The sequence below is a fragment of the Neophocaena asiaeorientalis genome, unplaced genomic scaffold, assembly GCF_003031525.2.
Source record: "Neophocaena asiaeorientalis asiaeorientalis breed wild unplaced genomic scaffold, Neophocaena_asiaeorientalis_V1.1 scaffold171, whole genome shotgun sequence".
Classification (NCBI taxonomy): domain Eukaryota; kingdom Metazoa; phylum Chordata; class Mammalia; order Artiodactyla; family Phocoenidae; genus Neophocaena; species Neophocaena asiaeorientalis.
In genome coordinates, this window is record NW_020174013.1 from 11,962,179 (window position 1) to 11,973,256 (window position 11,078).

Below are 11,078 nucleotides of genomic sequence, written 5' to 3' on the forward strand. Positions count from 1 at the left end.
ATAGAGGAGTATCACCGTAAAATTAAGTCCTGTTAGAGGCTGTCTGCTTTAGCGACTGGTTGGCACTGCTTGGCCCATGGGGAAACATTGAAAAAAGAGAAGGGCCAGGAGAGGTAGAAATTGTGTGTGTGTGTGTTGGGGGGCTGTATCATTTAGCGTTCACCACCATCCGACTAAGCAGGTCGTATTAAACCCTCTAGAAGTTAGGAACCTGAGGCTCAAAAGAGGTTAAGTAATTGTTCAAAGTCGCTTAGGGATGGGTGACTTCTTACAGGAGCTCAGGTACACCGGCTTCCTCCTGTGTTTATGATCAAGTAACAAAGCAGACTCTGCGTAGGTGCGTTCTTCCTTATAATCGGGAGTAGCTGTCCGAGGCGGTTCAGCCAAAACACACAGTTGGTCACTTATTTTCCCTGCCGCTGCAGCTGCCTTTGGGTAGGAATGGAGGGCTTGTGACGTCAAGGGAAAAAGGAGCAAGCAGAACCGAGTCAGTCTTGCGGCCGTTTGTCCCTGAATGAAAATCTGAAGTGCAACACCATCGTGTTTGAGTGTAGGTAAGGTAATTGGTAAACAAAAAGGTGACCACCTTCTGCAGTAACATAAGAGTCATGCATAGCTTTGGGGAACCAAGATTAAAACAGGCTTCCAGAATAGCAGCTTCTGTTTCAAATCCTTGGGATAAAACCACTGAGCAGATCTACAGTCTCTCAGCCACCACTTGCCAGTTCTCGGGGGAAGTATCAATAGTAATTGGACAATTAAACAGTTCCGCTTTCCTCTTGCTCTAATGCAGTGGACATGGGACTTTAAGGGAAGAATAGTTGACTGTGAGGCAAAAGGCCTGCTTTCTAGTTTAGGCTCTGTCTCAACTCATTGTGAGAGTTTGGGCAATTCTCTTTACTCTCCAGACCCCGGATTCCTCCATTGCAAAATAAAGAGATAGAGTGAAATGATGTCTAAGATCTTGTCCAATTCCTAGAGTCCGTCTACTTCCTATTAAAATAGTTTAGTAAAAATCTGAAGTTGGGAATCACATTTTCCCAGGGGTATGAAAGATTATCCTGTCTGTCTCTCTCCATCCCTCTCTGCCTCCTTTTCTCTTTTCTTTCTTCCTTTTTTCACACCCCTTCCCTCCCTTACAATTCCTTTTTCCCCAGGAAGCAGAGTCTCAGTTCAGGGATTACTTGCTGGTGCCTCCAAAGCAGTAGTGACTCTTGCCTTCTTGAATTCAGTGTCCTCAGGAAACACACCGCGCTTTCCACTTAAATCGAAGGCATCTTTCTCCCTCCAATCCTAACTCTTCTAGGTTTCTGATTTTTCTTAGTTTTGTTTTTCTGGTTTCACCAAAGAGTCTATGGCACCCAAGAGCAGAAGTGTTGAAAACAACGAAAAACTCTTCCCTTTGCATTTGGATTTGGGTCTCCGTGCTGCCCTTCCCCGACAATTCTGAGACAAAGTCTCACTACGATCCTTAGAGAACCGCAGGGCGGGAGTGTTGGGCCGGGGGAGTTTGTTTTATGTAAGCCTTTGGTCAGGGCCGAAATATTTTAGCCCAACAGTTATCAGTCCAATGTGAAAATAATAATAGCATGCAACACACAAATACCGGCCACGCTGTCGTTCCCACTGCCTCTGATACTCACAGTTCAACCGCATTCCTGGGGAGGTCGGAGGGAATCTCTGTCACCTTGCTCTCCTGGCAGAGGAGAACCCTGTTACAGCAGTGGCAGATCCGATGATGACATCCTGAGCCCAAGCTCAGGAATGTGAGCAAGGCCACCAGGAGCAAGGCCATGTTTATTTATCTATCCACCTGCTTTCTTCCTGCGTCTGCAGAGAAAAACAGGCACAGGTTTCAGAGGCTCCCCACCGAGCCCTTGTGAGAAGAGAGATCTGCCTTGGGAGCTGGTAGGGTCACGTGACCCACCCAGGGATGCTTTCCCCCCCACCCTTCGGTCACTTCCAGACAAATAGCAAAATGCCTGTGTGCTAGCATTGATTTTAGGGGAAGCAAGATAAGTTACTCCCTTATCTTTCTTGACTGAGTTTATTACACCCTGACCCAAGGAAGACGGCAAATAGAACCTTGATGCATGTCTGGAATAGTTTATATTAATTTGACTGTAGAAATGTCCTTCCTGGTCACTATTTTTGTCTCAAACCAGTGACATGACTGGTCACCGACTTTGACTTTCTCCAAAAACGACACAGTCTGGAATGTGAAACATCACTAAGAGTGTCACTGGGTGAAGGGCAGGGACCTGTTTCCAGTCTTGGCCTCAGCGTCTTCCTCTAGTCCACTTGATATAAAACCAGAACTTCTGGGTTGTACTCGTTGATCCTCTTCCTTGCTGATTACTAACCAAAAATGGTGTTGCTCGGAAGACAGGCAGTGGGTTAGTGAGCCCCAGGCAGCTCGTGTTAGGTAGAAGGCACTTCTGAGAGGGGAGTCCACAGAGATAACTGACTCCTCTGAGCGACCTGTGGAATGGGCTGTGTTTTCAGTGGGGTTTAGTAGATGCCAGCTGTCCGCTCTCTATGGCATAGCCTTTCTGGCTTCTCTCATTTCCAGGCTCTGAAGATTGCCTTTGACTTTTGGAAGCTGGCACAAATGAATTTATTTAATCTATGCTTTTAACTTAGTTTTAAATGTTCTCTGTAGGTGGCGATCGTGGCGCTTTTGTTGACACTCGCCATCAAGGAGATGGCGAGGATCTGAGGAACGTTTGGCCACACTGTCAGTAAAGGGGCCTTCAACTTTCAACTCCAGAACCTATGAAGTTTAAAAGGCAGAATATTCTCTAAGATCCTGCCTAAAGCTTATTACTTGCTAAAATTAGCTTCAACACTATCTTTAAGTAATTAGTTGCATAAAATTGAGTTATGTGAAAATGCTAAGCAGTATATATTGATCCCACTCCTTTCTTCCTCTCTACTAGCTCGTCAAGGAATAATGACATATGATGAATGGATTAAATACTCATTAAGGGAAAAACAGAAGCAAGTGACTTTTAGGGTGAAGTTGTTCCCTGGCGTCTTCTGGGAGCAACTGATTCATTCTAACTCCAGGACTGGAAGGTCAAGGCAGTATCTATATAGACTCTATATGCCAGCAGTTTTGGCTAACATGAACAGTTAAATTATTTCATTCACCAATTGATGCATGGAGTCATAGTCTTTCAGATGTGGAAGGGTCTTAATTCGATAAATTAACTAAGGCTTAAGTTTACTTTAAAATATCCACGTTGATTTAAAGGGGTTGACTTACCTCTGCTTGAATAACTCCACTGACCAAAAAACTCATTACCAGTCGAACTTCTCACCCGTACACCTACCCCACAAATCCCCACTGAGATGTTGGAGAGCTCTAATTATAACTAAATTAGTCCTCATATAACGAGCATAAATTTGAGCATAAATGAGTTACAAATTTTTTTAACTGAGATGTTGATTTTAAAACTATGTCCTCTTCACGATTGACAGTGACATATATAACATAAATGTAAATTATTAAGCAAGATAATAGAACAGTTGTAGATTGAAGAAATAGATGCCAATGACATTGCATCTATGTAGTTGTTTCTCCTTTATCCCTCTCATGTTCCTATGCCTAGAAGTGACCCTTAATCTGAATTTTGTGTTTATTATTCCTTTGTTTTTTAAAATTAATTTTATTACCAAAGTATGCATCTCCAAACAGTATATTGCTTAATTTTGCTTGTTTTTGAGTTTTATACAAATTGTATTTCTCTTAACCAGTTTTTGGTTACTTGCTATTTTACACTATGACATTTTAAAGGACCTTCCATATTTCTATATGTAGCTGTAATTTGTAAAATTTCACTACTGCGTAATATTCCATTATATAAATATACTACCATTTATGTTTTCATTCTCCTGTGATCTTTCTTTATTCTGAGGCCATAAAAATATTCTCCTGTGTTTTCTTCTAAAACTTTTATAGTTTTACTCTGCACATTCAAGTCTTTAATTTATTAGGTATTAATATTTATGTGTGGTGTGTGTCGGGAACCCAATTTCGGTATTATTCAATGGCTTATGGTTTTTATCCACATGGATAAACAATTTTCCCAGAACCACTTTTTGAATAGACCCTCTTTTTTTTCTTTCATTTGTAAAGTTATCACATCTCAAGTAACTACTATTTTGCATAGGTTTGCATTTAAGCTCTTTTATATGTAGACCATCATCCTTTTTACATGCACCAATGCTATACTGTCTTAATTACTAGAACTTTAAAATCGTCTTGACATGTGGTAAGAAAATTTCTTCTTTTCTAATTCCTTCCTTCCTCCTTCTTCCCTCTCCCTCTCCTTCCCTCCTTCTTCCCTCTCCCTCTCCTTCCCTCCCCTCTCCCTCCCTCATTCTCTCTTCCTTCTCTCTGTCTCTTTCTCTCTCTCTCTCTCTCTCTTCCTTTCTTTTTCTTCTCTGGTTGGGATACCCAGTGTAATGATGAGTAGAAGTTATGATGAGCATTCTTGTCATGTCCCTGATTTTAGAGAAAATGTTTTCTAATTTTTCACCTTTAAAATGATATTTCTTACAGGCTTTTGATGCCTACTAGGTTAGATATCAGGTTAAAGATTGTAGAAAAGTTTTCTAAGAAATTTTTTCTTAGCATGAATAGAAATGAATATCATCAAATGCCTTTTCTGCATTTGTTTTACCCCTACTGTATTAATTTGCTGAGTTACAATGATAATGATAGTTTTGAAATCATATTCCTAGGATTAACAGACTTTGTTAAAAGTTACTGTTATTTTATAAGCCAACAGATTTGACTTCCAGTATTTTATTTAGAATTTTGGCATCTGTGTTCATAAGCAATTTGTAATTTAGTAATGAGTAATGTAATTTCTAATTTTCCTTTCTCTTGTTGTCCTTATATGGTTTGGTATCATGGGTGTATTTACCTCACAGACTGAGTTGGGCCATTATCCCTCTTATTTTGCTCTTAGGAAAAAACTGTTTCAGATTAGAATAATCTATTCCTTGAAACTATGGATTTACTTGCCTGTAAACCATCCAAGCCTGGTCTTATGGGGTGTGTGTGTGTGTGTGTGTGTGTGTGTGTGTGTGTGTATGTGTATGTGTGTGTGTGTGTATATTTATAATTATATATATTTGGTGCTCATAAGATCTAGCATAGTGTTAGCCTCATAACAGATAATGTGTGTGTGTGTGTGTAGATTTAAAAATATTCGTTCAACTTCTTTAGTTGTTATTGGGCTATTCAAACTTCCTGTTTCTTAAATTTTACACTATAAGTTTTCTAGGAATTTTCCATTTCATTCAAGTTTTTAAATGTATTGTGATCAAGGTTTTTAGTATTCTCTTTTTAAATCTTTTAAAAACTATTTCTAGTGATCTTTATTTCTGTCCATTTTCTTCGTATTAGCCAACCTTGCCAAATTTTTTTCTATTAATTGTCCTCTCACGGACTGACTTCTGCCTTTGCCAGTCGTATTCTATCTTTATTTTCCTTTTCCACAGTTTTTCCTATTGTTTTCTCATCTGTTTTCTTTTTGCTCTTTTTTTTTTTTAACCTCTTATTTGGATGTCAGTTCATTTGTTTTTCAGCCCTTCCTCCTTCCTAATATATATATGTATACTTACATATAAGTATATATATATATATATACACACACATACTTAATCTATAAATTTCCCTGTAGTCTTTGCCTTAGCTCTATCCCATAAATATTGATGAGTAAATTTTTCATTATCGCTAAGTCCTAAGTATTCCTCAATTTTCCACTATGATTTCTTCTTTAACTCCCAGATAATTGAGATGTATGGTTTTGAAATCTACAAAATACAGATATTTAAATGTATCTGTTTGTTACTGACCTCTGATTCAAGTTGCATAATGGTCAGAGAATGTGCTATTGATTTTTCCCCCAAATATGTTGATATGTGTTTTATGGCTTAATACAGTTAAATTTTGTAAATATTCAATGTGAGCTTGAGAAGGATCAGCATTCTCTGTTTACCTGTGACAGGCTCTATATTTGTCCCATAAATCCAGTATATTATTATTTTCCTAAAATTGTCTATATATCAATATTTACTAACATTTTAAGTTTTAATTAAACGAATGAAGGGATTTCTGTTGAAATTTCACATGATCAGAATGACACAATTTGTCCCTATATTTTTCTTCACATATAAATGATACTTGGGGCATACACCTTTAGGATGGAATATATACATGGTGAATTAAACCTTCTCTAATTTTGTAGCATCTTACTGTACACATAGTATTGTCTTTTATCTTAAAATCTATCTGTCCGATATTAGCATAGAGATACCACCTTTTCATTTGATAAATATTTTTCTAGTATAATTTTTTCTACCTTTGTGCTTTCAACCTTTCTGTGTCTTTATGTTTTAGGCATGTCTTTTATAACCACTGGTAGAATTTTATAACCACTTAGCTGAATTTTTTGTTTTAATACATTCTTACAATCTCTTTTAACAGATGACCTTAATAATTTACATTTATTCTGATTATTGATCCATATGGATGCTTTTTTCCTGCCATGCAGCTTGCTTTCTACTTTGTTCTAATTTTACATACTCTATTTTTTTCCCTTTTTTGTCTTTTATTTGTTGAATCTTGTGTGTTTGTCTCTTTTATTGCTTTGTTTTGTTTTCTTATTCTATTTTGTTCCGTCTACCATTTTGGATGTTATAGACTTTCCTTATTAATTTTAATGGTTACTCTGAAATTTTTACCTCATACTTTAGCTTATACCTTTTATTTAAAAAGTTTAATTTTATCAGTATTTAAAATCTCTTCCTGAAAGGTGCATGGACTTTAAACTTTTAAGCCTACTCACTGGCTAGATAAAATGTATTTTTTTGCTGTCCAGTATTTTAGTTCTGTCATTATTATATATCTTCATTATTTTATACGTTCAATATTTGCTTAGATTCTCTGCCACTTTGGACATGTTAATGGATCTCCAAGGAGTTTGTATTCTCATTTTCCTTTATCAATACTGCATTGGAAAGCTTTGAGAAGCTTTGCTTATGACCAAATATAATCTCTTTTCAAAGATAAGCCTCAAAATAATGGAAGACAGCTATTTTCAGGGAAATGCTGGTAAATGTTTAACAATCAGCCTTCCAGGGAAAAAAGTCCTTGTTTATAGTGTTTGTTAATTTCCACGGTGTAAATTCTCCTGCCATAGCTTATATCAAGCTACCAATGTGATGTCAACCAGCTTGCTAAATTCCTCAACATTTGTCTATCTGCTCTTATGAGTTGGTAAGAGCTGGTGGTTCTAGCACATCACTGGCTATTTTGTACCTCTTGAATCATCTTTTTACTTGTTTAGATGATCCCCGATTCCTTCAAGCCATTCCTTACCTGACATAGCTTTGAGTGTGTGATAGTTTATCTGGATCGTCACTTTGGAATAATCTCCAACATGGGTTGCTATATCTCAGGGGCCGAAGCCTAGAGTGTTGTTTGGGGTTGTTTACCATCATCATGAGTTCTGTGAGCTTTATGAGAGTCTGGCTGGATGGGAAGTGTTGTAGGATGTGCATATATAGACATACTCTCAGAAGCAGCCATTTGGAATTGTGTCTTCTCAAATGATCGCAGAATCGGGCATAGCAATTGTGGCAGCAATGTTTGGCTCTGATATTGGATACTGAAGGGAAAAACCCTTCTCTAACATAAAAGGGAATCTAATACATGGAAAATGAGGCTCTAAATGAGCTTACCAGGAGATTAGTGGTGATAAACCTGAATTAAATGCCTTATTTCTGAGTGTTTAGTCCTGAAAAATTATGTGGGATACAGATCTTTTTCTTCCCCTGTATATCTCCCACCAAACCCTCATCATTCTTTATATCCTGTCATTAGCTTCCCTTGCCTTTTCTTTTACTTATTCTCTTTCGAGAAGAGCTTTCTTTGGAGGTCATTTGCCAGTTCTTCCTTGCATCCGCGGACACCTTGTATTCGGCCCTGCCATCAGGTTGCTCAGATTTCCCTGTAGATTTCTGAGAGATTAAGAACAATGCAAGCATCGGGTGATGATGATTATGGTTATGGCTGTCGTCTTAAGAATGTGTTCTTAGGAATCTATCTCTTAGGAAATCAGGGTCCCTTTTAGCTTCCTGATTTCATAAGTTAAAGTTTGTCAGATCACAGAGATCGTGAATCTCAGAGGTGAGGTAGCCTGTCTGCACCAATGGAGTGGAGGACTAAGTGCAGTTTCTTCTGGCGGCTTTTAGTCTGTGGACTCTGATGGTCTCACACAACTGTGTGCAGTTCTTCACCCAGGAAAGTTTGTCACACGTGGGAAATTTGAAGTGGCTTATAAATCTGAAAAATTAATTTCCAAACCAATTTTCTTTTCATTTCATGTAGTCATGTAAAGATAGGGTCTCTGGGGTCACTGGGAGAACATCTGTGTGTCTGCTGATTGGGCAGAAAGCTGTCCTGTTGATGGAGATAACTTCTGTTGCAATCTATGGGTCATGCCAAGTCACAAGGCTAGATCGGATTCAAGGGCTGGGAAACAGACTCCGCCTTGGTGAGAGGAACACAAAGGTACATGGCAAAGTGGCGTGCACACACGGGGAAATAATTGCAGCCACTTCTGCCGATATTTACTGCAGTTATCTAAGCAGTTAGAGAGGACATCATTGTTTATGCTAGGTAATTTTTGCTTCTTCTTTTCTTAATGTTTTCCAAAGTACCAGTTAGGCCAACTAATAGAGATACTGGCGATGATAATGTTGGAGATTCGTTTTCAGCCTTTGGTAGTTTGTTCAATTATTAACTAACCATGTTGCTACCCCAAGAAAGACAATAATGTAAGCTGATCGTTTTAACACTATGATGTTTTCAAATGACCAAAGATATTTATTTTCCATTCAGAAATTTGTATCTGGTAGGTTTGTATTTATTTAAAAAAACTAAATTCCTTTTCTCCTTTTATACATTGTTATACTGTAATTTCAGTTGTTCATGTGAATCTAATGTAGACTTGCTATAATATTAGTGGCCTTAGTGAGGTATACTATGAGACTTACGGCAGGAATAAAAATTCCTTGTGATATGACAAGAGCATAAAGGTATCATTTATGAATATGCAGTAAAACGTGATAATCTTTGGACACGAAGTCTTTCAAGTAGCAGCCTTGAATCCACTTTATTATTTAAGATTATATTATAATCTTAATTACAGTTCCTATTATACTTATTTTTTATACATTAAGCTTTATTTATTGACATTTTATTGTTCTATCATATAATTTCTAATAAGAATTAGGTGGGATCATGTAAACCTGGTAGGGCATTACATAGGAGCCTAGCACACCAGCCCCACCAGTCATACCTGGCACGTTTTCATATTGAGACAGACAGTCATTTAGGCCGTAATGTTAATGAACCCTCTTGGGTTGAGCAGTGCACGACCTGTACAGCTGCACCTGACGGTCCTACACCAGGGAATCAGGATGGGTACCAGTGATTAGTGCTTGACCCGGTGACGGTAAGTTTATTGGACAGTAGCAGTGGAGGCTGAGGAGAAGCACTTTGACAAAATACCCAGAGTGCTGGGGTGGTGGTCCATAGGAGCATCCTTTAGGACATCACACAACTGATCATCTACATTACCTATTCCTAAGGTCAAGAAAGGAAGAAGCAGTGCACTGGAGTTGGGAGACCTGGGCTCTGTCCATAACTCTGTCACTCCTGTGGCATCCCTGGAGATTTTTAATCATCTGCAAGTCAGTTTCTTCTCCTCCAACATGGGAGTGTAAACACTTAACCTACAGGGCTGTTGTGAAGACAGCCTGGGATTCACATGTGAAAGCACTGTGACAGAGCCTGGTGTCAATGTGTGCTATTCTTCTTGTGGCTGTTGTGATAAAAAGGAAAGGTAAACAGCTCATCACTGGAGGAGAGAATCTTTTTCATGACGACTTTCCATTTGGTTTATGTGGTGAGGTGGTAGGCGAACAACTTTGGCTGCATGATTGTTTAACCCTGTGTGCCCCTGACCTTGTCCGAGCCAGTCATCACCATTACTGCAGGGGCAACACCGACCTTCACGGACCCTTGTCTCCCCTTCTTGGACCCTTTCTCCCACTCAGGACTTGGGGAGTTCAAGGCCAGCCTGTTGTGGGCAGAGAGATGATGTAGCCTCCCAATGTGTCCTTGACTGATTGGGTAACAAACGAAGTATACGGTCAAAACAAAAATGTTACAATGAAGACTAATGATAGGTGAAGGGGAGGCCTGTTTGTGAGCCTGATGGCCAATTGGTGCCACTTTTGAACAAACAAAGCGGAGTTTGAAATTCTTGCATTAGTTTAATTTCTCATAGATGTGGAATGTCTCAGGCTCTTTTAAAAACACAATGGGGAGAATGCAAATCACATCTTAGTCATTGCAAATGATCTTTGGTCCCGTGTTTTGACCCCCAACATTTCTAGGCTTCAGAGTAAGTTGAAATTGAAAGGGAGCACACTTGGGAATTGGGGTGCACTGATATAAGGGTCAGATGCATCGTATGTTCCAACACCAGGCAGGGGCTGGTGGAAAGCAGGGTAGTGACTGCATCTAGTCACTGGTTTGATCCTGGGAAGTTTCATGAAAAATTCAAGGGCAATGAATGTTTTCAGGAATTGTTGTAGTGAAGCCATTATTAATATAAATCTACACCTGGTATCTTCCAAAAATTTAGCCCTAGGAATTGGTGCGTACCAAAGTCTAGGATCCTGCCCCTTGCCTCGAGGAGCTTAAACGTTTGGTTATGACAACGTGACTGTACAACGTATGATGTTCTTTACTTCACAGGAATATAACCAAGAATTAAAGTATTGCCTTATACCTAATTACAAACTATGTAGGCTGCGGTGCTCCAGGAAACACTGATTTTGAACTGAGTCTCCATAGCTGTGAAGATAAATAGTTTTGGCAGTTTTCTGACTTAGCTGTTTCCTGCACCCACTTAGACCTCTCCACCAAAGCTCCAGTTAAACAAAATATCTTAAATATGAATATATACGTACATATATATATGCAGTAT

The 11,078-nt window shown here is 38.7% G+C and overlaps 1 protein-coding gene across 3 annotated transcripts in view; it reads right to left on the bottom strand.

The window, feature by feature from the left end:
• FSHR (follicle stimulating hormone receptor) overlaps nucleotides 1-1,918 on the bottom strand; it is a 163,610-nt gene extending 161,692 nt beyond the window's left edge. For 2 of the 3 annotated variants that reach the window (XM_024753493.1, XM_024753492.1), the window contains exon 1: nucleotides 1,644-1,918. In XM_024753493.1, the coding sequence (XP_024609261.1) occupies nucleotides 1,644-1,795 (152 nt within the window). In that variant the 5' untranslated portion in view covers nucleotides 1,796-1,918. The remainder of the gene's footprint in view (nucleotides 1-1,643) is intronic. The other variant, XM_024753494.1, reaches the window with a different exon arrangement.
• Nucleotides 1,919-11,078: the final 9,160 nt, after the last annotated feature.